At 47.6% G+C, this 25,275-nt stretch overlaps 5 protein-coding genes across 5 annotated transcripts; all 5 read right to left on the bottom strand.

The window, feature by feature from the left end:
- Window positions 1-6,963: 6,963 nt before the first annotated feature.
- LOC145935636 (uncharacterized) lies at window positions 6,964-7,767 on the bottom strand. Its single transcript, XM_083037121.1, has one exon. It carries the CDS (start codon window positions 7,765-7,767, stop codon window positions 6,964-6,966), a length of 804 nt encoding a protein of 267 aa, XP_082893247.1.
- Window positions 7,768-8,644: 877 nt separating this feature from the next.
- Window positions 8,645-9,802, bottom strand: LOC145935635 (uncharacterized). Its single transcript, XM_083037120.1, has one exon. The coding sequence runs from the start codon at window positions 9,800-9,802 to the stop codon at window positions 8,645-8,647; it is 1,158 nt and encodes a 385-aa protein (XP_082893246.1).
- Window positions 9,803-9,882: 80 nt separating this feature from the next.
- LOC145935634 (uncharacterized) lies at window positions 9,883-10,269 on the bottom strand. Its single transcript, XM_083037119.1, has one exon. It carries the CDS (start codon window positions 10,267-10,269, stop codon window positions 9,883-9,885), a length of 387 nt encoding a protein of 128 aa, XP_082893245.1.
- Window positions 10,270-18,650: 8,381 nt separating this feature from the next.
- On the bottom strand, window positions 18,651-22,124 carry LOC145935633 (uncharacterized). Its single transcript, XM_083037118.1, has one exon. The coding sequence runs from the start codon at window positions 22,122-22,124 to the stop codon at window positions 18,651-18,653; it is 3,474 nt and encodes a 1,157-aa protein (XP_082893244.1).
- A 127-nt stretch (window positions 22,125-22,251) lies between these two features.
- On the bottom strand, window positions 22,252-23,790 carry LOC145935632 (uncharacterized). Its single transcript, XM_083037117.1, has one exon. The coding sequence runs from the start codon at window positions 23,788-23,790 to the stop codon at window positions 22,252-22,254; it is 1,539 nt and encodes a 512-aa protein (XP_082893243.1).
- Between the last annotated feature and the right edge of the window lie 1,485 nt (window positions 23,791-25,275).

Genomic DNA, 25,275 nt, shown 5'->3' with positions numbered 1-25,275 from the left:
TTTAACCAAGAAATAAAGCATACAGCTTGATATAACAAAAGAACACGGTTGCAATAACAGATAAAAGAGCAGATCCGACGCCTCAAATTTGCTAAAGTATATACAATGTTAAAAATTTGCTCAATTGACACATATTTCAGTCCAGTAAATAGCAGACGATATATGCATAACGAATTGCAATAAAATTAGATGATCAGATTATTCAAATATCAAAAAGATATAATTTTAAGTAGATTAAACTTTAGAAACTATTTTTTATATCATTATATTATTGCTCTCCTCATTTCACGTTTTTACAAGTTACAAAATAACTTAAATCTGTTCTCTGTCTGTTTTATAAATACGATAATATGCTCTATAAATATGTTTGCTTAAAGATATTTCTAAAAGATTAATATGGTTTCAATATTCAGTTAAAACATAATCACGTTTCCAAATGCAAATTTTGAAAAATTGTGTCCAACATTTTTGAAAAGCCTTGAACATTAATTCGTCAGTTAAGTAGTTTCATCGCCTTATATACTTTCTTCGCTAACTTCTTACTACGGAAAGACTGTTCCCCGCAGGCCATCTCGCGGTACAATGGCGGTACTAACTGTCCCAGCGTAAAGCACTCGCGAGAAACTCACTTTAAATACTTGACAAATAATTGCCGTGCATTTAGACGGATTTACTTAAATAGTAAACTTTTTCAACAATTTATAAAAAAGACCTAAAATATTAAACATAAATTAAAATGCAAAATAAATCTAATATTAAATTTCTAAACAAAATAATGAAGATTGACATCAAAAAGTATTTATTAAATATTAATATTGGAAATAATTATTTATAATATAAACGAGTTTCTTAGAATTATGAATTTTTATATTAAAAATTAAAAAAACACGGATTTAGAAGATTCAAATGTATTAAAAAGAGGTAGTTTTAAATTCATTAAATATTTAATTCTAAAATATTTGTTGAATGCTTTCTGTAACATATTTTATAGACACTATTTTAACAAACATTTAAAATAAACAGAAATAATATAAAAATAGAATGTTAAAATTGTTAAAATATTAGAAATATTAATTGCAATATAGTCTAAGGATATTATTTTTGATAACTTCAAAGATTCGAAGCTTTGAATCTCTAAAAAGTTTAAAATGTCTTCAAAATTTCGAGAAATATATTTGTGTGATTGCCAAATTCATTCAGAGAATATTAAAAATATTGCAAATAAGAAGAATTAACTGATATATGCTTAAAAAATGCTTAAAAAATGTGCATTTATTCCTATTTGTTTTCAATATGCTTATTGTTTCAAATATATATTTTATTATTTAAAAAGTCAGTATTATAATTTATATTCTAACTTATTTAGAAAATATATATTGATATTATTGATTGAATTTTAGCTTTTAAAAAGATTTTTCTTATTTTTTTATATTTATTTTTTTCTAATTTTTATCAGAATTATTTCGCTTAGTAGACAAAGAGCGAGATAAAAAAGACCACCATCTCAGTTACAAATGCCGCTTATTAATTGAAGTATTCTATCTTTTTCTTGAGCAAAATTATATTGTGTTTCGTTTAGTTTATCATGTGACTTTATTATATTGCACGTTTGTTTTCGTTGTCATTCGCCGATTCTCAACAGAGAAAGTTTGTTTGTAAAGATGACTGAAAAATAAACTTGTACACAAAAAAAATTAATCATAAAAGATATTCAGAAAGGTTCTTCACAAAGAAAAGTAACAGCTAAATTTGAAGTAAGCAAGACCCAAATCCAAAAACTATGAAAAAAATTACTGGAGTTTGGTTCAGTCGTGGAGAGTATAGAAAGAGGAAGAAATCGAATGACCACTGATCATGACGACTCTCATATTGTACGAGAAATTTTTAAAAAATTCATGTTTAATGATACGAAACATTCAAGAGAATCTCCAGGTAAATATTGTTGTGTGCCTCGAGCACAGGGATCGCGTCGAATTTGGGATGAGAATCCGTGGGCGTCAGGATTGTCCGGTCCGGGGTGAAGAATATTGTAGTTTTTCTTATTAATACAATTATTTTATTTCAACTTGCTTTACACTTTTATTTTGTTTCCTGTATCCGTTAGAGTACTCGCGCTCGCGTCGTATCCTCGAATGGTTTAGGATTACGGTCGTTCGGCGACGTTCCACAACTTAGAATATTCGGCGGTTCGCATTACACATTATTCGATTTTTGATTTGCGACTGCTGCGAGCGCGTCTACTGTTCGGTTTTATAGCCGGATTTTGGAATCTTTTGATCGGAGGGAGTGCCTGGTAACAGGTCCTCTTGGTCAAAGTCCTGGATACAAGCGAAGGAAATTCGAAGTCTCCTTCGCTTCGCTTGCATTTTTGTAACTTTTAGATTTCGCGCGTGTCTCGCTGCGTATGTGGTTTTTTCGCGGCCAACGCGTTGTCAAGCGGATGTAATTTAAGTAGTTATAGCTATTTAGGGCTATAACAATTTAGATGATTTATTTTCTATAATGATACAAATGTATAATTATTGTTTAATTTCAAAATGTTTATAATATATAATAATAATAAAATAAATTCACTAAAATATATATATAAATATATTTATTATTTCTCTAAAAATTCTCTAATATATCTCTAAATAAATATGAATATTTATGTAATTAAACTTGAACGTATGCATATGTAGAATCATTATATATTTTCATAAAATATTATATATACATATATACATATATATTATTACGTCCTCAAGACGGCACGGCGATATCTCGCTACTCTCGTTCTCACTCTCACACCCTCACTCGTGCCCGTAATGAAAATACTCTCTTAGACAACGAAAGAACTTTAATAACAGAACAGTATAACACAATAACAGATAAACGTAAAGCAATATATGCATTGACCGAAACCGGAATTAGCCGTCAGAGGATACGTCCTCCCGGAACGACAGCTCAGAACCAAATCATGGCGCTCAAAAACAGCTGCTCGCTCGTTGTCAGTACACAGCTTCCCTCGCGACGTAAAGATGACATGCAAACGAAACCCAGGAACGTGACAATATATATAATAAAATAAATTATTTTGTAGGCAATTATATTATTTTATTGCGGGCCACGGGTGTCCTGACAGCGATGCACGCGATCATTTGCGCATGATCGAATGATTTAATCTTCGCGACGACAAGTCGATATCGAGTGACGACAGAGTCTACAAGGATCAGCCGATACAATAATAGCTGTTCTCTGTTTACGCGAGTTCTCCTTGACCTATTTATCGCGGCCTATATCCTGTACATTTATTTCTGGCTATCTCGTATTAAATCGACGTATTATATTAAATCCTGACTTATTTTACTTTTGCTAAATCCTGACTTGCGTTTTCCTATTATTAATTTATTGCATTGATTCGGAAGTGAATATTTAATCTCGGCCCACAAATATCAGAAGTGGGATATTCGAAATCGTGGGATATTCGATCGGATCCTGGAGTGCACGTTCACGAGGTGACTTTCAGGTACTGCAAATTAATTGTGAGACTCGCGTTGCAAGGAGCTTGACGCGTGTGACCGTGAAATTGTTTGACGACGGCAGAATTTGGTTGTCGCGAATTGTTAACGGCAAAATTTGAACATTGTTTTGGCTTTGTGTTATTTTAACATTGAGACAATATTCTGGAAATTTTTATAACGTGTGACCTTGTTGACGGATAATATTGTGTCTCCGTTGTTGTTATATCGGGTGAACAACGACTTTTCGTGACTTGTAAAATTTTTTTTTAACTAATTGCTATTGTCAAGAAGATGGATCGGGCGCCTCAAGACAAATTGTGAACGACATAACGGTTGTGAACCTGAAGGAGATTGCGCGACAGGTCGGCGTGTCCACGAGCGGAGCAAAGGTGGAATTGGTGGCGCGAATATTGTCCGTCGGCGAGGATAAGTGGCGAAGCGCATATGAACATCTTGTTGGCGAGGACTTGACGCAAAATTTATCGGCGAATTCGGAGGCGGGTACATCGAGGGAGCGAGTGTGTTCCGATGGTGTAGTGGCGTCACATTCAAGGGAGATTGCAGCGGCTCCGGATAATTTTGTGTTGCCGCCGGAATTAATGGCGAGGGAGCTGGAGATTTTGAGGCGAGAAAAGGCTCTTCTGGAGCGAGAACTGGATCTCGTCCGTCGAGAGGCAAGCATGACGCCGAGTGTCGAGAGCGGTACCAGCGATCGTACCATCGATTCGAGACTCAACATACGAGTCATCAGTGATTTGTTGAGTGAATTCCGAGGCAACTGTGACAATTTCGAGGCGTGGAAGAAACAAATCGAACTTCTACGTGACACATATTAATTGGACGAAAATTCAACGAGGATACTGATTAGTCTGAGACTGAAAAATAAAGCTCTGAGCTGGTTTCACTCGAGACCAGAACATCTACAATTGAGTGCGACAGAATTGTTGTCGGGAATGTCGCGTATATTTGACAATCGCCCCAGCAGGCTGACGTTGAGGCGAGATTTCGAGAAGCGCAAGTGGCGGAGCGGCGAGGCGTTTGCGGAATATTACCATGAGAAGGTGGTTCTTGCCAACAGAGCTTCTATTAACGAAAAAGAACTCATTGATTGCTTGATTGACGGAGTGCCGGATATTCGAATGCAGAACCAGGTGCGGATGCTGCGCTTTACGTCGGCGACAGATTTATTGGACGCCTTTAAGAAGCTGTCGTTGGATGGCGGGGCGAAGGGCAGCGGAGAGCGAGCCGCGAAGGGGCAGCGGTCAGCACCAGAATTATCGTGTGAAGGAGTGTCAACAGCAAAGGTTGTCCGCTGTTACAATTGCGGAGCGGCCGGACATATTTCGAGGGATTGCAGGGAAGAACAGGGGCGTGCGAAGGGCTCCTGCTTTGGATGCGGCAGCCGGGAGCATCGCGTGAAGGAGTGTCCGAAATCGCGGCCGAGGGCGGAGAATACAACGAGCGTAATTGAGACGACCCTGAGCGATCCGTATTTGGTAAATCTTGCGTATGGAATTGCGGATGAGTCCGATAATAAATGGGAATATTCTTTGAGAGCGATGATAGATTCGGGATCTCCGATTAGTTTAATCAAGAGCAATTTCGTGCCTGCGCATGTTTGTATGCCGGTTATTAAAAAACAGTCTTTTTACGGTATTTACGGAATTAAAATAGAGATCCTTGGGATTTTTGAAAAGGTTGTCGCGATTAATGATATCGAATTGAAAATAAACTTTTTCGTTGTACCGGATACCGCGATAGCTTGCGCAGCTCTGCTTGGAAGAGATTTTATTTCGTCGCCGTTAATTGAAGTAACATTGGGGGGAAAATTTATCGATCGGTTCGGGTGGATCACGGCAGAGGCGGGCGATACCATGGGAGAAAGTGGGGAGAGGGAGCCATAGGGATCGATTGGAAGAATGATCAACACGTGCAGGATCAATGTCGCTGACAGATACGGCGAGAGGTTAGTAAGCCGGTATGCATATATTAGATGAAGGAATAAAGGAGATAGAAAGAGAAATTGGAAGCGGAGAGTTAGCAAGCGTGTGTAAGAAAAGGATGATGGAGGCAATAAAGAAGAAGGAAGGATTAAAGGAACTCAGGGAGATGAAGGAGCTGTTGATAAGGATTGCGGAGATACTGGAAGGAATGACAGGAAGGAGGTTAGACGTATCAAGAGAGAGGCAAGGAGGCATAGCTGATAGGGTGATTTCAGGAAGTAAAGGAAGAGAGGAGAAAGGAAAGAAGGAAATGTTGGATGGAGCGGCCGGTTGGACGGAAGAGGAGAGGAAGAAGGAAAGACAGGGGAACGAGAAAGAAGAAGAAAAGACGGTCGCAGGTAGGAGAGGAAGATAGCGGCAGTGCGTAAGAAGGAAGGTTACATGGTTGGGGCAGCAGGAGAGGAGGCGTCGGAAGAAAGTAAGGAAGAGAGTACAGAAGAGTTATGTATATAGACAAGGGAAGGAGAGGAATAGAGAGCGGATGGACATGCGAAAGGAAGATAAAGAAGAAGAGAAGGGGATAGACGAGAGACAGAGGGCAGAGAGGGAGGAGAAGAAAAGAAAGGGGGAGAAGTGGGCGGGGAGTGGCAAAAGAAAGGAGGACAGGAAGAAGGAAGATAGAAAAGAGGAAGACCGGAAGATAATTGAAGAGGAGAGCGGAGGAAGGGAGGAAAGAGGGAAGGAGAAGGAAGAAAAAGAGGGGGGAGAACAAGGCACAGGGCTGGTGAGAAGAGGTGAAAAAAGGAGCAGACAAAGAGAGGGGGAGCCAGAGGGGACAGAAGAGTGAAGGAGCTGGAAAAAGAAGAGGGGGGCGGAAAAGGAATGGAGATATGGAAGAAGATAGAAGAGAGAGAAGAGAACTGGGAAAGGGAAAAGGAAAGGAGGGAGAGATTAAGAAGGGAGAAGGAAGAGAGGGAGGATCAGAAAAGAAGAAGCAAGAGAAGAAGTAACTTGATTTGGAAAGGAGTGGATGGAGAGGACCAGGAAGAGAGGCGGATATTTGAAGAGGGAATTGTGGAACGAGTGCTAGGAAAGAAAGCAAAGAGAGAGAGAGAAAGAGAGAGAAAGCGTGTATTAATTATGAACGCTCTGGGACAACGTCTCCTCAAGCGCACTGTAAATCAAAAGTACAATTAAAATATAGTTAAATATACAATTTGTTCTTTACATCTGAATGTGCTCTCGTATGTTGTTAATACTAATAGTGAAATAGTATAATATGAATACTTTAATAATATTGGTAATTTATAATATATAATGATAGTATTTTAAAAGTGTACAAGCATTAATGTAGTGTGTACGTGAGGCTCTGAATGTGGGATTTTAGTTAGCGAATGTCTATATAATTTATACGTATGGATTGAATTAATTTATGCGTTTAGATGAGGATTAGAGTGTCGGTGTAATTAGTGTCGGTGTTATTGGCGCACTCAGCTGTGGGAGCCGCAAGAAAGCAGCTACAGTACATAGATCCCGGTGGCACTTAACAGATGTTCGTATAGTTTGTGTTTGAAGTCGTCCCTCGACGTCACACCTCGTATGTCCGGCGTCAGGTTATTCCATAGCTTGGAAGCACTAATATTGAAAGAGCGCGCCCAGGTCTCCATTCTACACAAAGGCAGGGAGAGAAGTCCTTCAGGGGCTTCAACCCTTGTAGCTCTCGATGTGTTAGTCGATTTGAAGGTGAAACTGTTGAATAGTAGACTCGGCTGTTCAGTGCAGATTATGCTGAATAGTAGGCATCCTACGAAATATTTCCTTCTAGCATCGGTCTTGAGCTCCCGATAGTATGGCGTTATATGCTCGTCTCGTCTAGTGTTAAATACAAATCTGATGCAGGCGTTTAGTGCCTTACATAGTTGCGTGTTGAGTTGGTCCGTTATATCCGTGAATATAGCGCAGCAGAAATCCAGATGTGGTAGGATAAGCGAATTTATCAATCGTATTTTTAGCTCCTTAGGCAGCAGATGTTTAGATAGTTTTAGCTGATAAAGTTTGGTGCGTATATTCTTGACAACCTCTTCTACATGTAAGTTCCAGGATAGAGTGCTTGAAATCATAACGCCAAGGTACTTGACACAGGTAGAGAGTTGTACTGCAGATCCACTTACACTGATCACAGGCAGTCGGTCAGGTTCAATTGCATTGATGTATCTGGCTGTACCGAAGATGATGGCTTGTCTCTTTGCAGAGTTCAACTTCAATCCATTTCGCCCAGCAGACAATGGATTTGATATCTTCATTAACTTCTCGAATACCATTATGTAGGTTAGATGGTTCACGATGTAAATAAATTTGCAGATCATCAGCATAAAAATTATATTTGCAGTAGTGCAGAACTTTACAGATATCTGACACATATAATGTGAATAATAACGGACCCAGTACAGATCCCTGGGGGACTCCCTCCTTAATATGCGCCAAAGATGAGGTTACGTCCTCTAACCAATCACGCACTGCTTGCGTCCTATCTGTCAGATAGGATGCCATCCAACGAAGTGCCACACTTGAGAGTCCCGTTTTCTGCAGTTTTCCAATTAAGACCCCAGGGTGTACCCTATCAAAGGCCTTGGAAAAGTCAAAGAAAATGGAGATAGTCACCTTCCTGCAATCTGCTGCCCGTCGCACATCATCCAGCATTCTGATTAGGCATGTCTGAGTTGATGAATTGCGTCTATAGGCAAATTGGCACGGATCCAACAAATTATTTTCCGTCAAATAATCGATTAATTGATCTGACACAATCCTCTTTAAAACCTTGAAAAGAAATGGTAAGATAGAGATTGGTCTGTAATGCTGAACCGAGGTCGGATGGTTGATTTTAGGAATTGGTGTGATAATTGCCGATTTCCAAATGACTGGTACGATTCCGTGCATCAGCGAAAAATTAAAAATGTTCTCGATGACAGGCATGATGAAAGGCAAAGTCATGTTGATAAGTTTGGATGAAATTCCATCGATGCCAGTGGCGTCTGACCTGATTTTTGCTAAAGATCTTCGTATGATATTTGATGTAGCATATCTAAAAAAGAATTTTCTATCATCGAAATTTCCACACGTGAGATGTGATATGTCCTGTGCTTCCATTGCTCTTCAGCAGATGGTGAGCCTGCCTCTGCAAAGAATGCATTAAGTTCCTCAGCAGAGCTTTCTGTTCGGATCTTTCGCTTTTATTAAGCCAAGGTGCCTCAGTTTATTCCATATAGGTAGAGATTTGATCTTTTGATCGAAGATGGTTAAATAATAGTTTTTCTTGGCAGTCCGGATCAGGTTCTGAACATGGTTTCTCAGAGCGTTAAACCTGTCATGGCTAGCGGCATTTCTATTTCTACGCCAGATTCTTCTCATGGCGTTTCTATCACGCATGGCACTTCGAATCTCATCCGTGAGCCATGGAGCTGGAAGATAAGTAAAGCGAATTCGTTTCAATGGAGCATGGTTATTAAAACAATTCAGAAGTCTATCATTTAAGATCTGCATTTTGTTTTCCATGCATTCCGATGACATCAGATCGGTCCAATCACAATCGTCTATCTCTGAAAAGAAATCCTGCTCCTGGAAGTTCCTGAAATCCTTGCACAGGACCAGCCTCTCAGAGCGTCGCTCGACATTAATGCTGTAAGTTATGCTAATTAGATCATGCGCTGATAAGAAAGGAACTGCCATCTTTTCGTGGTTAATGAGTTTGTCCACATCATCAATAATGCATAAGTCAAGAAAAGTACTTGAGTTTTTCAAGTGATGCGTAGATCCGTATGGTACTAGGTACATACCAGATGATATTATAAAATTCCGTAGTTGTGTGCTATCGTATGTATTGATGTTCATGTCAGAATTGAAGTCACCGAAAATTAATGAATGCCTGAATTTGATCTGTACATCCAAGAAGACGTTCAAGCATTCACTCAAATAACCGCAGTTTGGTGGCCGGTAGACAACAGCGAGAAGCAGACTGCATGCGTTGTTAAAAATAATCTCCGCCATTAGATACTCGGGCTTGCGGTGTTGTGCATCTGTGGATGACTGCTTCAGAGCGATCATTCTGATCGAGTTGCGAACGTAAAAAGCAACACCTCCTCCTTGTCGTCCAACTCTGTCGTTTCTTACCAAATAGTATCCTGGAACCTTAATCATGCTGTCCGGGATTTCCGGTTTGAGCCAAGTCTCCGATAAGCATATGATGTGATACTTTGAGTTTGTGTAGTTAAGGCAGAACTCATCAAAATGCGCAATCAAAGACTGACAATTCACGTGACATATCTTTAACCTATCATATCTTGAAATCATGTTATCCATAGTTTATGTTCTTGATTTTGTCCTTAATTTTATCTTGTAGTATGGGACATTTTGCAGCATCCAAGGCCGAATGCGCTCTGTCACCCGGGCGTCCTCTTGAAAATCGAGCGCAGTTGCAGCAGAGTGATGTCTGCTTTCCAGTTGTTACAGTGCTTCATCTCGTGCGATTCCGAACAGTGACCACAGACCGCAGGTGATTTGCAGTCTCTTGCGATGTGTCCGAAAGTTATGCACCTAAAGCACTGCAGAACTCTCACGTAATCAGCGAAATTACACGCCGAATATCTGAGATATAATCGTCCATTCACAAGCAATCGTTTGCGTATCTCCGGTGTTACCTCAATTATGCAGCTGGTGAATCGCTTGTTGTTCTTAGGTAGGTAGAGATAAATTATTTTTAGGTGATCTTCCTTACAGCCGTTTAAATTTTGCGCAATCAAATCCTTTTTTATTTCTTCTATAGTCATATCTGCAGGTACCCCGTGTATTATCAACCTCGGACTAACCTTTATATTTTCCTCAACCTTTAGTCCAGCACGTGAGAGGTCAGGATGCGCACCAATCTTTCCCAGGTCCGGTGAAACAGCTTCAATTTTAATACCATTATTGCGTGCATTGGTTATTTTATCTACCCTTAGAGCACAATCAGAGGGCCGCAGAATTCTGCAAACCGTCTCTTTAGTAACTTGCGATGACGCGTACTTCGCTGTGTTGTCCTTATCAGGCTACTATCACGAAAGACGTGGTTACGGGTATCTCGTACGAAGAGTCGCGTGACACATGCACTCTCGACACGTCCCTCGCCGCAGCGGTTGCGTACGTTTTGGGCGGATTCGTTGGAGCATCCGCCTGAGCCGTAGGCGGCTTCCGCAATTGCATTTCCATGTCGCTCAAAACGTCACGCAGAGCATTCTTGATTGCTTCGGTTCTGTCGGCCATTCCCTCCTCCAGAATGTGAGTGAGCATTCCAGCCACCTCAAAGAATGCCTCTCTGCAGTGACGAAATGCAGACTCAATCTGATTTCGCTTCTCAGCCGTTTCTTTACTTGTCAACAAAATCTTCACAATTGTGTCGTTATGGTCGCTTATTGAGATTTTTAAGGCATTGATTTTGGATAGCTAGATGTTGCTACCCCTTGGTACGCCCCTGTCATATCCTCCCGACAAAAACAGCTGAGAAGGCCGCTTACTCATAACACGCCCGCCCGCACCGTCAACAGACAAAACGCTGTTGTTTCGTTTTGACATGCCAGCAATCTAATGTCACCGTCGATAAAGGATTACCATTGACAACTCACCGAGTTTCACCGCAAAAATTCGCGGAGACACCGTTTATTAGGATCACGTGCGTGTTAATTAGCAGTACGGTAATTACATAGTTTACTTGACGCCCTCTACTCATAGTATGCACTCGACTGCAAGCGGAAATTACGAGTTTTAAAAATTATACTATTTTATACGGAAGAGCGATTTATACCACGACTTGTTCACTCGGCCGAAGGGCATAGAGAAAGATAGGAGGAATAACTGAGATAGGAGACGCGGGAGCATGGGTGCTGATTTGGAGATGAAGGAGGAAGGGGACAAGAAGGAAATACTGGAAAGGTGCTTGGAGATAAGTAGGAAGTGGGGAGTTTGGATAGACGAGGACCTGACGATGGAGGAGAGGAGTGCAAGATGGAGGATAGTGGAGAAGGCAAGGATGGAGAGAAAGAAAGGGAGAGCAGTAGTGACAACGAACAGGAGGATATGGATAGAGGCAAGGAGTAGACCTGGGACATGGAAGGACCGAGATGGGTAGAATGGAAGAACAGATGAAGCGGGAGAGGAAGAGCGACAAAGAAGATGGAAAGGAGAAAAGAGGGAGAGACGAGTGGAGATAAGCGGCCCAGAGCTGAGGTATAATTGTTAATAATATGATTATTGAAAGTGTTTTCTGATGTAAAGGTGGAATCAGAGGAGACGAGGGGAGTGGAGAGTAAGCGGGAGAGTTCGGATCTGGTAAAGAGAAAGGGGTGTTGTCAGAAGGCAGGAGAACGGGACAGAGGAGGAGCGTACGATGAAAGAAGGGAGAGAGAGCGGAAGGAAGATGGGAAGAAAGGGGAAATAATTAATGGTAGAATAAATTGTGAGGTCGCTGAGGTTCTCCTTTTCCTCCTTTTCCTCTCGCTCTCCCTGTCTCCCTTCTTTCCTCCTTTCTCCACTCCTTTGACTCATCCTCTCCCTTTTCTTATCGACTCCGTATTTCCTTTTTCTTCCACCAGTTCCAAGCAGGCATATGGGGTGATTGGATCGAACTGGATTCGAACCCATGACCCATCGCATGTCAGCCAGATACTGAACATGCGGGGCCACTTTTCACCCCTATATGATATAGCTTTTTTATGTTATATATATTATTTTCTAACTAGAATAATTCAATGTTGTTTCAAACATTAGAAACAATGATTAACATGTGTATCCATAAATAATAAATATGAATTAAATTCATTAAAATATAAAATATAAAATTAATTTTAAGACCGATATTCATAGTCTGATAAAGAATTTTATATCAAAATAAAATCTTTCATTGATTCTATAGCATCTTAAAAATAAATCTGAAATGATACAGTTTATTTTAGGTTTTTATTGTAAGATGCTATGTAGTCAATGAGACATTCTTTTATCATCACAGATAAAAGCCATAGCCGGATAAGATAGTAAAAAGTTCCCCCTCGCAAAATGACTTAAAATATTTGTGCAATACTTTTAAACAAAAAAATGTTTTTTAGCGCAGTTTATAACCCTTCACCCCCATTTTTTTGCGATGAAAAATACATTTACGCACACCACGGCTCCTTGAGGGAAGAATTGCTAGGTCCGAAGACCTACCGTGGTAGTGCGGGACTCGTGGTCCGACCAGAAGGGTCGGACCCAGTAATACCCGCTAAAACCCATCGGTAATCCCGTGCACTTTCGAGGGCCCACCCGGAATCGCTAACGCATAACTTCAGGTGGGTCCCCATTTGCTTGGCCCGTTGCCAGGCTCTCACCCTGGAATGTGCCTGAAGGGCACACCCCGCCAATATCCGGTCTCCTCCACCAAGGAAGACCTTGGGGAGCGGCAGGATTACTTGCCAACTCCCCCTTCGTCCCTGGGACGACGAGCAATGGAATCGGGAGCTCTCCCTTTCCCTGCCGATCCCGGACGGCGAGTCACCAGGCTCGACCCCACACAAACAAAACACCACAAGACGCATAACACGTCACCACCGTATGGGGTCTATGGAGGCGTATCCGTACCACGCATGCCGGCTTGAGCCGGCCAGAATGGCCGCATCCTCCATGTACCCTAGACACAGACAATGGGAACGAGGATGACCGACAACAATGCCAATCACCTTTGCATCCAAAAACAACTATACGTCCGAGAACCCACACTGAACCAAGACGATAAAACGCCACAACATTAAAAGGACGTAACCTTACATATCCGCCGAGACGGATCAGAAAGGCCGCAGTCCTTGACCACATTTAATAACACAACACACAGAGGGCGTAGCCGAGCCATACAGACCGGCCGAAGCCGGTCAAGACAGACCGCAGCCCCCATAACCCACTAAACGTACAAACGTTACAACACAAAAACAAACGGAAAAAGAAAACAGACCCTCTACGGGTCTATCCCCCCCGCCCCATCATTCGGTGGGTGGCAGTGTGCTAATCCCGTGGCGTCCCTCCGTCGGGACGCCCGGGAGCCTGCCTCCTTCCTGACGGAACGTTCCCCTGTCCTCGTTCCGCCGCGATTAAGGCACCGGGGGCTCAACCTTCGAAACCAAGTCTATTGCCCCCGCACCCCATCACCCCAAGACGGTGGTCGGACCGCCATCCCGCTCCAGAACAGAGCGGGCACTTTGGAGGGGCCGAGCATCGGTTGGCGGTGTGGGAGGGGTCTCCGCATCTATAGCAAAGACCCCCTCTCATCACCTCGGAGGTGCAACGTGCCTGGGCATGATCCAGCTCCAGGCAACGGTAACACCTCATCGGCTGGGATCTCAGAGTCTCCACTGAGGCCTCCGACCAGCTCAGCCGAAACTTCTTCCTGGAGACCAAAGTGACGTCAGCGGCGGCGGGGCATGAAGCCACCACCGTCGCCTGTTCACTAGGGGTCAAGCGCACCTGACCCAGCCGGACGTCTTCCCTCGTACAGCCGCCTTCCGTCGATATGGCCGAAGCCAGATCGGGCGTATTAAAAACGCCGCTCGGCCCCCGCACGCGGATGGAAGCGCGCTTGCTGGGTCGAGCAACGGAGCCCCGGTCTCCCAAAACCTGGCGGATCCTTTCCGCAAAGAGGTCCGCATGTTTGCCACCGTCCTGACCAAGGATCTCTATCAGGAGATCCCCGGTCATGGCGCGACGCATGTGGATGGGCGGGGTGATGCCGATGGAGCCGAGGTCAATAGACCTCTGAAGCTCCGACACCACCCCCCGCATCAATGTGCCATCGCCGTCCAGGGCGCAGAGCGACACGACGATGGCCGTCCTCCTAGGAGGACGGACCATCGGTGCTTCCGCGGTCCTGGACGCCCGTATCTGAGGTTTCCCGGCTCTCCGGGAAGCGCCCGTCACTGGCGCATCCGGAGCCCGAGAGGAACGAACCGCTGGCGGCTGGACGGAGGCCGGCTTGGGAGAAGAATCTCCCGCTGCCCTCCTCCGTCTGCCCACCATGGTGGATCAGGAAGGGCCCCCCGCTGAGAAAGAGGCAGGAGCCACTGACCCCGAGGCGACCGGAGCGGCCGACGCGACCTTGGCCGACGCCGCCCCCCCCCCGATCCTCCCGAGACCGCAACCCCCGCGCTCCTCCTCTTTGGAGGACCCGCCACATTTGGGGGAAGAGTCCGCAGCATTCTGGCCTCGAAGGAGGCCAGTTTGCTGTCGATGAGGGTGGAGATTTGAGCCAAAAGGCTCTCCTCACCACCCCCAACGACCTCCACGTCCATGGACTTCTTTAACCGTCTCCGTCGGACCCCCCACCGGAGCGGAGACAGTGAACTGAGGAGGGTCTGCCACGCCCCCCGCCGCCGATGCCGACGAGGGCGCAGTCACTCTGACTTTCGTCGGAGGACTGCGCTCTGCTAAAGACGGCGAAGAGGTCGGGAGAGGAACGTTCTCGGCCCTCGCCGCCCCCAACTCCGCCTAACCCTTTACCCCCTACCTTTTCTACATAGTAAAAAAAACATGTTTTTTTAATTTAATTTTTCTTGACGTGTTTTATGTTTATGAATACTTGATATACATACATACTGTTATAGCCCCAAATTATAGGGTATACACAGTCAGATTATATTATACTTTAAGTATAAAAGTAGGTTATTACACAATTATAAGTAGGGCATAGGCCCGTGCGAAACGCCGACGCAGCATCACACGCAATAAGGAGTTGCAGAAAGAACCGCGAAAACGAGGCTATTGCAACTAAGCGCTGTGACACGATATTGCCACAATGCAAGTAAAGCATTCCATTAACCTCCTTCGCTTGCATCTGGGCTTTGACCACGCGTGACGACCCCATTAATTAATTATAAAAAAGACCCATCGATAATACTCGGGGGCCAGTCTGAAATCCAAATTGTACGTGTCGTCACGATATATCTCTGGTGAATTTATATTAAAGTGTTGTGAAAAGTAAAAGGTATTATTTCACTGGACGAGTCCCGAACTCCTCAGTTTTAATCCAGCTACGATCCCAACTACCCTGTGTCTCCCCACCAGAGGCACAACATAAAATTGGTGGCAGCGGTGGGATTGCCGGAGGACCATCCTGTGGAAAATCTGCATTAACACAAAAGTGCAAGGAAATAGGCACACCAGAAGCCAGAAGAAAAATAAACGCAAGGCACCGGGTATATTCATACCGAACTACATTCACACCCTGACGAGCATCGCCGCGGAAATTGGAGCCGCCGAGGAACGACCTCGGACAACTCCACGGACAACGCACCACTGCCGAGCAACGACCAACGGGCCCGAGCGTCTAGAAAACGCCGGATCAACCGTCGAGCCAAGGACCGCAACTTCAGCAGCCAAGCGAGAAAACATGCGAGCGATACTCCTACTGTAAGTGCGAAAAAGAAATTTTGTAAAACTGAAAGGGGTACCAACCTATTTTGTGGCGACTAGAAATAAGAACGCACTTGCCTAATGTCGGAGCAACCAAAGAAACGCGTTACATTTAAGAAAAGATTTTTGAGCGGACCGGCACGACTCGCGTTGAGATTCGGCTCCGTAACGCCCGTACAGGTGGCAGAAGAAGCGGCCCGCGATATTCGCGATAACGTATGCGCAAATTTAGATAGAGTTTACCCGGACGATAGCACCCGAACCGATCGTGGAAATCATGCATAATAATAGCGACAAAAGACGAACCGCGAATCGCGCCTCCAGCGACCGAATTTCGGTTAGGAGAAATTATTCCCCCGTATCGGTCGACGGTAGCATCCTTGGTGCAAACAGTGGAGACAAGATGAGACGAAACCCGACGACACAAACTGCCCCCCCTGAAAATGTCGACAGGGAAATCGAACACTTACGCGCCCAAATACACAATAACGCCGCCGCGTGTTACGCAGACGCCGGACACGCGATGTCCGACCCAAACAACAAGTTACTCATCGAACTTGTACAAGGATTTCGGTAAATGAGGGACGAAATAGAAACTATACGCGCACAAATGCACGATCGCCCCGCGAATACAGAAGTGAGACGAACGCGAATCGGATACAAACCCGAGAACACCCGACACCCGGATCACCGCGAAACATATAACGACGATCACAACGCGACGTTTACGTACGGAAGAACCGAAAATGATGTCAGGAGTCGGCGTAGGATCACCTCACACTATTTAACGTTAAAAGAAGCACGGACAATGATCCCAGAATTCGACGGAACTTCACGAGCTAAACTTCAGAAATTTTTAAACGCTTGCACATACGCCAAGCAAAACATAAATCCCGCGGACGAAGAATCCTTAATCCAAGCGATATTATATACAAAGCTAGATGGGAAAGCCATGCAAGATTTTGAATCGCGCAATGTCCAAACATACGAGGAACTCAAGCAACAATTAGAAGACTGCTATCAAACGAAACAGAGTACAACGCATCTGCAAATAGAATTCAATTCGCTAAAACAAGAAACAAGCGAAACAGTACACGCGTTCGGTCAACGCGTCGACTTATTAGCGATGAAATTGTACGACTCAATGGTTGAGGGAAAGGACCACTCCCCCACGTTTAAAGGCGCGATTCAACAAACAATTAAAGAGCAAGCGCTAATTAATTTTCAAATCGGGATACGCGACGACCTCCAGATGCTCATACGAGCGCAGCAATATACTTCACTGCAGGAGGCAATAACCGGCGCATGTGCGGAAGAAAAACTTATCAAGCCCAACAGGTTTCAAGACAAACCAAAAACCGAGTCGAGTTACTCGCGACAACCTCGAATCTCGAGCACGCAATGTTATAAATGTGGAAAAAACGGTCATTACGGACGCGACTGCCGCAGTAGCAATAGACACGCACTCCCGAAGCCCGAAAAATTTTCGCGAATCAACACGATAAATAAATATTGCAACCATTGCAAAAAATCCGGACACAGCCGCAACGAATGCTGGAAATTGAACGGACGACCGAAAGACCGCGAGGACAAAAATCGGGAAGACGACCGAAAACCACGCGCCGAGAACACACGTGAACGATATGATTCGCACCGTCAGCGAAAACGGAGCATCGACTCCGCCAACAGTAGTGGCGAAGAAGAGAGTAAAGAGAGCGCCGTTAAAAGCATTAGACTACAGCGTCGCACACATAAAAAATACATCACTGTGCAATCACGGGATCGCGTTCGCGGTCTAGTGCGCGTTAGTGGAGTGTGGAAGTGCTAGGAAATCGATTTGACGTTTTCTTATTCTTTGGAGAGAATTAACACCTTTATTTTTGGCGACGTTCAGTCGTACGCGGCTTTACAATAATCTTAAATGACTAGAAGGAAGTACGAGACAAGAATTCTGTGCGTGTGCAACGAGATTACTGATCGAACGCTTACGAGGGCAGAAACGATAGTGAGGAAGGGAGCTCCGGACACGCGGCTTTATCTCGCCGACCTTCTCGAAGATTCGGCGAGAGAGAAACAAAACGATGTTCGCCTCCAGACAAAGGCGCTGACAATTTTGGAACGATTGGAGGGCAACATTGTTGTCGTGATTATTTTGTGAGCGAGCGTTCGAACGGCAGCGACCGTTCGAGTCTATTGTTTCGAGCGCGCCTCTCGCCAAAGCGCGCGATCGAGAGAGCGTGGACGATCGCGATTGGCGCGCGGTCAGAGCAGCGCGGCTCTCGCGCGCTCTATTTAAACGCGATATATTATAATATAATTTTGGGACACGTGTAAGCGCGCACACACACTCTCATATATACATACACACACACTGCGTTCCTTTTAATTCGCAACATCCCGCCCGCCTCGTCGAAGTCGACGATTGCCACTAATTTTTGGTTGTTACGGCGGTGATTCTGGTGACGCGGCGCCGTGATCGATATCGAGCTATCTGATCGATATGGTGCGCAGGCGTGCTGCTTCCACTCTCAGCTGTCATTATTCGGCCAGTCTGTTGACTGGGCGAAACTAACCTCGCACGTCAATGCGAGGCGATTATCGCGGAGAGTGTAAAGTGCCGGTAATACGAACGACACTCGAACCTTTCAATTACGGTAAGTACTAAGGGCCTAATCTATGCAAGTGAAAATTATACAAATATATACACTCTATGTACAGTTTATTTTTACACGCAGGTTCCGAGAGTCTACGGTAGCGAATTCGCGGTCGCGGGGTTCGCCGACGGTAGCGGAACGATTTTGACGACCGGGCGCCTGAGCTCTCCACCGGCGGTTCGAATATCCACCACGCGGACTCGACCGTCCTCTCCCGGGTGTAGGCGTTTCACGCGTGCAAGCGGCCAGCGACACGCGGGAGTGGCCTCGTTTTTCAGGAGGCACATTTGACCTTCCTTCAAGTTGTCGCAGGTGGCCCACCACTTCGGACGCGGGGTTAGCCCCTGCAGGTATTCCCGGGCCCAGCGCTGCCACAGATGATCTCGCATCTGCTGCACCAGGCGCCAGCGGCTCAGTCTGTTGGTCGGCACGTCCATGAGCGACGGTTCCGGGATTGAGCTGAGCGGGCCCCCGACCAGGAAGTGGCCAGGAGTCAAGCAGCTGAGGTCCTCCGGGTCGTCAGACATCGCCTGCAATGGCCTCGAGTTGAGGCACGCTTCGACCTCTGCGAGAAAGGTTGCCATCTCCTCGAAGGTAAGTCTGGTCTCCCCTATGACTCGCCGTAGGTGATGCTTGACTGCTTTTACAGCCGCCTCCCAGAGCCCGCCAAAATGAGGAGCGGCAGGTGGGTTGAACTGCCATCGGATGCCTTCGTCAGCCAGTCGTCCGGCTATGGCGTTGACTTCACGGCTAGCCTCCTTGAAGAGGGCTCGGAGCCGAGCATCGGCCCCCACGAAATTTGTCCCGCAGTCGCTGTAGATGACCTCGCATATGCCTCGGCGCGACACGAAGCGACGGAAGGCTGCTAAGAAGGCATCGGCGGAGTAGTCGCTGACTGCTTCGAGGTGCACGGCGCGGGAGCTAAAACATACAAAGACGGCTAGGAAGCCCTTATACGCCCTGTGCCCGCGGCCTCTGGTCGTCCGGAGCCATATCGGGCCCGCGAAGTCCACCCCGGTGTGGCGGAACGGTCGGCTTGGTGTGACGCGCGCCCTTGGCAGATCACCCATCATTGGCTGTGGAGATGCCGCCCGCCATCGCACACATGGTAGACATCGATGGATGTGACGCCGGACCAATTGGCGTCCTCTCGGGATCCAGTACCGCTGCCGGATGCAGGCCAGAGTGATCTGAACTCCTCCGTGCATGGTTCGTCGGTGGCAGTCGCCGATCACCAGGTAGGTGAGATGAGATTCCGGCGGCAGGATTACTGGATGTCGTTGGTCGTGATCCAGTAGCGAGTGTTTAAGTCGCCCTTTGACCCGTAGAATCTCCTCGCCATCGAGCGCAGGCGTCAGTTTCTTCAGGGGGCTTCGACCGAGCGCCGGCCTTCCGGAGCGGAGTTCCTCCAGCTCGCGGCTGAAGCCCACGGATTGCACCACCCTGATCCAGCGAGTGGTCGCGGCTTGGAGCTCCTCTGGACCCAGGAAGGAATGTCGCGCCCTTGAGGGACCTCCGTCTACCGCATCGCGATGACGATCACGCCAGCGCCAGATCCAGGCCGAGACCCTCAGTAAGCGTTGGAGAGAGGAGAATCGCCTTAACTCGTCTGGCTCCCGTAGGTCATCGGTCACATGGCAGCGTGTGGGTCGTTGTTCGGGAAGCTCGGCCTCCTTGTGGCCGGCGTTCATTGGCCACGTATCAGGCGGCTGCCTGAGATAGTCAGGTCCTTGCCACCAGAGAGGATGTGCCAACAGCTCCTTCGGGGACAGTCCGCGGGAAGCGCAGTCGGCTGGGTTCTCTCGCCCAGGTACGTGAAGCCATCTCGCATCCTGGTTTATCCGCTGAATCTCAGCGACTCGGTTCGCTACGTAGGTGGTCCACCTTGCAGGGTGCCCCCGGATCCAACCAAGCGTGACAGTGGAGTCGGTCCATAGATTGACTGATGTCTTCTTCACGTCCAGCATGCTCCGAACGTGCTCCGCCAACTTGGCTAACAAAGCTGCAGCGCAAAGTTCCAAGCGAGGGAGTGACACTCGTTTGAGCGGGGCGACCTTGGTTTTTGCGACGATCAAGGATACGCTGGGTTGCTCGTTTGTGGACAAGAGGTACACCACGGCAGCGTAGGCTCGCTCGGATGCATCTGAGAAGCCGTGGAGTTCCAGGGTGGTCGACGAGGTCCCGCAACGTAGCCAGCGCGGCAAGCGCACTCCTTCCAGCAGCGGAAGCTCCTCCTCCAGGTTGATCCAGGCTGAGGCTTCCTCTCTGGCCAGTGGGGTGTCCCAATCGAGCTGTTGTAGCCATGCCGTTTGGATGAGCAACTTCGCCCGGACCACTATCGGTGCTAGCCATCCCAGGGGGTCGAACAGGCGCGCCGTCTGGGAGAGCACCGTCCTCTTCGTGGGGGAAGCCGTGGGTAACTTCCGGATTGTGAGCGCAAACTCATCGGTCTCCGGGTTCCACCTCAACCCTAAGACTGAGTGATCGGTCGTTGGCAGCTTGGCACCCGTAGGACCTGTCAGGCGATGTTCTGGCGGGATATCCTCCAGGAGGGCTTTGTCATTGGCGGCCCATTTTCGCAGCGGGAAGCCACCCGCCGCGCAGAGAGAGGCTACTTCCCCCAGGAGCTGTCGACTCGATTCTAAACTGGCGGATCCGGTGAGTATATCGTCCATATATGTATCTTGGCGCACCGCTGCAGCGCCTAACGGGAAGCGAACTTTCTCGTCGGCAGCAAGCTGATGGAGAACACGCATGGCAAGGTAGGGCGCACTCGCCAGGCCATACGTGACAGTGTTTAGCCGGAATTCTGACACTTGCCCTTTGTCTTCCCACAGAATCCGCTGCAGGTCCCGGTCGTCTGGATGCACGAGGATTTGGCGGTACATCTTCTCCACGTCGGCGGCGAAGACGTAGCGGTGCCGACGCCAACGGGTCAGGATGTCGGCTAGCGCTGGCAATAGGTTTGGTCCGGTGAACAGCGCGGCGTTGAGAGAGTGCCCGGCGGCGGTGCGCGAAGAGCCGTTGAAGACCACCCGGATTTTTGTACCGGCATCGGAGGCTCGCATCACTCCGTGGTGGGGCAGGTAGCACGTCCTGTTCCCGGGAGCGGGCAACATCTCTTTAACTGGCGACATATGGTCTAGAGCCTGGTAGTCCTGCATGAAGTCCCTGTACAGCTGCCCGAAGTCCTTGTCGCGATCGAATCGGCGCGTCATGACGTCCAGCAGGCGGGACGCGGCGCGGCGAGTCGATCTGAGGTCTGGTAGATCTGGTGAGACTGGCAGGCGCACCTGGTAGCGCCCGCTGGACAACCTCACGTGCGTGCGCGAAAAATGATCCTCGCATGCCTGCTCGTCGCTGGTCATAGGCAAGGCGGGGTGAGAAGGCTCCTCCGCCTCCCAGAATCGGCGCACGAGGTCAGTCAGTTGCAGCACGGCGGAACACTGGAGCGACGATACGGAGGCAGCGAGGTGGTGAGCTCCCATTGCACCCAGGAGTACCCAACCCAGACGGGTTTGTTGAGCGATAGGTTCCCGCGGCCCTCCGCGGCGCAGGTCTGGCATAACGATGCTGGCGTAAGCCTCGGCTCCGAGGAGAAGCTCCAAGCAGTGGTATCAACGCAGAGTACTATCCGCGAGCTCGAGGCCTGTTACGTGCGGCCAGGGGCGCCGGCCACTTCCCGGCGCTCCACTATAGATGGATAGCCGCGGCAGTACCAAGGCTGATACAGGTAGCGAGAAGAGCCCGGAACGCGCGGATAGGATTACGGTGATCCGTCCCCGCGACGAACCCGTCTGGATACCACCGACCCCGAATATAGCCACTGAAGCCGAAGTTCGCGGTAGGCGGAGGCGCTGCGCCAGCGATCAAGGACGTTTCAGAGCCCGGGTCCACTAGAGCGCGAACGGCACTTCGATTTCCGTGTTGATCCTGCACTACAACGCGAGCGGTCGCGAGGAGCACGGGCCCGCACTCCTCTTGTGGGCGTTTGGCGACGTGGACGGTTGACGACTGGCTGGTCCCGGCCGTCGTTAATGCAACGGCAGCGAAAGCGTCGTGCAGGGTCGTATGATGCCGACTCGAGCACCTTGCACATACCTTCTCTGACGAGCAATTGCTGAGCTGGTGACGACCTAGGCAGTTCCAGCACCGCTGGTGAGTACCCACTGCCTCTCGTCTCTTCTGAGCATTCTTTTTCTTGTACTGATCGCAGTATGCCAAAAAATGCTCTTTTTTGCAGAGAGGGCAGCTTCGGTTGGAATCCGATCCTCGACCTCCTACGTGGCTGGCACGTGCGGTCCGGCTAGTCTTCTCGGCGGATTTCCCGTTCTGCTCCGCAGCGACGGTCTGTAGTACGTCCTGTGTCATGAGCTGCTCTTCCAGGAAGTCGCGCAGCTCTTCATAGGAAGGGGGCTCGGTAGATCTGCCTAGCGACTTCTCCCACTCTCGACGGGTCTTCGGATCGAGCAGTTCGATCACGAAATGGACGAAGAGATCCGTCGTCTCTGAAATCGGACGCCCAATGCCCTCGAGCGCTCCGACGGTGGAGACCACACAGTGGAAGATTTTCCGGAGTCCGGCAGCAGCCGGGGCCTTCATTCGCGGGAGAGCGGTGAGGGCAGACAGATAAGCTCTCACGAGGAACCTCTTGTTCTCGAAGTGGTTCGTCAGGGTGGCCCAGGCGCATTCGAAGTTCTCTTCCGTCGAAGGTAGGTTCCTTATCAGCTGTTCGGCGTCGCCCTTTATGCCGACCTTCAAATACTGCATCTTTTGTACTCTCGATAGTGACGGCTCCTCGACGACGATGGACTGAAACAGATCTCGGAAGGTAGGCCAGTCTTCGAACTTGCCGGAGAATTGCGGCAGTTGGAGCCGCGGCAAGACGTTACGCGTTGACTTGGCTTCCGCCTGGATGGGATTGTCTTCCTTCCGTGGACCGGCGAGACTCCTCTCTATCTCCAGTAACTTCGATTGCTGCTCAAGGAAAGTAACTTCGGCGGTATTAACGAGGTCTGAGGTGATGTAATCCGTCTCACCGAGCTTGTCATGGTACTCGGTCTTTAGGATGTCGTGCTGTTCCTCAAACTTATCCCACTTTTTTTCCAGGATAGCTAGTGCCGACTGGACCAAGGAGATCGACAGCTTAGCGGCACCGACCTTCTTCAGATTATCGTAAGATCGGGCTATACGCCCGAACAGTTCTATCTGAGACGCTATTAATTTGTCCATTTTCTTCCGCAGGATATCCACTCACTCTTTCACAGAAGCACTGACTCACCCGGGATGCGACGGGCGCGACGATTGCAAGGAATGCCGGCAGCCACGAAGAGGCAAGATCCGGCTCGAAGGACCAGAATGTGCAATCACGGGATCGCGTTCGCGGTCTAGTGCGCGTTAGTGGAGTGTGGAAGTGCTAGGAAATCGATTTGACGTTTTCTTATTCTTTGGAGAGAATTAACACCTTTATTTTTGGCGACGTTCAGTCGTACGCGGCTTTACAATAATCTTAAATGACTAGAAGGAAGTACGAGACAAGAATTCTGTGCGTGTGCAACGAGATTACTGATCGAACGCTTACGAGGGCAGAAACGATAGTGAGGAAGGGAGCTCCGGACACGCGGCTTTATCTCGCCGACCTTCTCGAAGATTCGGCGAGAGAGAAACAAAACGATGTTCGCCTCCAGACAAAGGCGCTGACAATTTTGGAACGATTGGAGGGCAACATTGTTGTCGTGATTATTTTGTGAGCGAGCGTTCGAACGGCAGCGACCGTTCGAGTCTATTGTTTCGAGCGCGCCTCTCGCCAAAGCGCGCGATCGAGAGAGCGTGAACGATCGCGATTGGCGCGCGGTCAGAGCAGCGCGGCTCTCGCGCGCTCTATTTAAACGCGATATATTATAATATAATTATGGGACACGTGTAAGCGCGCACACACACTCTCATATATACATACACACACACTGCGTTCCTTTTAATTCGCAACATCACACACACAAAATAACCCGAAAGTGCCGATAATAACTCTACCCTTACGTGAAGCAAAAAGCGGAAAAATAAATATGATGTGCGATTCGGGATCGACTATTTCATTAATAAAATTAAAGGAATTGGACGATGACACACTAATTTACGATGACAAAATCGCACTCACCGGAGTAACCGGACACAAGATACACACAATAGGAAAGACGCACGCCACAATTAAAATAGACGGTCACAATATCAAACACTCCTTCTACGTAGTAAGAGATGACATGCCTATCGAAAACGACGGCATCATAGGATTTGACTTCCTACACAAACATTCAACTATTTCAAGAGGGCACGGCTCCAAATAGGGAAGGTCGCACTAAAATTTCTGCAACCCCCCGACAGAATAACATTGAAACCGCGCTGCGAGACTATTATTAGAGCCGCGACCCATACAAATCGCATAGGAATAGTTCGAGCGGAAGAAACCGCACCTGGCATATATATCGGCAACGGACTAGTAGAGCCAATGGACTTCACGTGCCCCGTCAGGATAATGAACACGACGAACAAGGAAGTCGAGATACAAACGCCGACGGTCTTAATCGAAAAAATAGAACAAGACACCGCAGCCGGGATACATGCGATAAAAGATAAAAGCAAACAAAATTTTTCGCACCACGAAAAGAGCGCATTTGACAATTATTACGAACCGATCATTTAAATACGGAAGAACGACAGGCA

The sequence above is a fragment of the Prenolepis imparis genome, unplaced genomic scaffold (genome assembly GCF_030444845.1).
Source record: "Prenolepis imparis isolate NDT839.2.m4 unplaced genomic scaffold, iyPreImpa1.0 SCAF_4, whole genome shotgun sequence".
Classification (NCBI taxonomy): Eukaryota; Metazoa; Arthropoda; class Insecta; order Hymenoptera; family Formicidae; genus Prenolepis; species Prenolepis imparis.
The sequence above is the reverse complement of the archived record's forward strand: the minus strand, read 5'-3'. Positions and strand labels throughout refer to the sequence as shown.

What these genes read in the sequence shown, in the direction of transcription:
- LOC145935635 (XM_083037120.1), bottom strand. Translation starts at nt 9,802, where the DNA reads ATGGATAACATGATTTCAAGATATGATAGGTTAAAGATATGTCACGTG.
- LOC145935632 (XM_083037117.1), bottom strand. Translation starts at nt 23,790, where the DNA reads ATGGACAAATTAATAGCGTCTCAGATAGAACTGTTCGGGCGTATAGCC.
- LOC145935633 (XM_083037118.1), bottom strand. Translation starts at nt 22,124, where the DNA reads ATGCCAGACCTGCGCCGCGGAGGGCCGCGGGAACCTATCGCTCAACAA.
- LOC145935634 (XM_083037119.1), bottom strand. Translation starts at nt 10,269, where the DNA reads ATGACTATAGAAGAAATAAAAAAGGATTTGATTGCGCAAAATTTAAAC.
- LOC145935636 (XM_083037121.1), bottom strand. Translation starts at nt 7,767, where the DNA reads ATGGTATTCGAGAAGTTAATGAAGATATCAAATCCATTGTCTGCTGGG.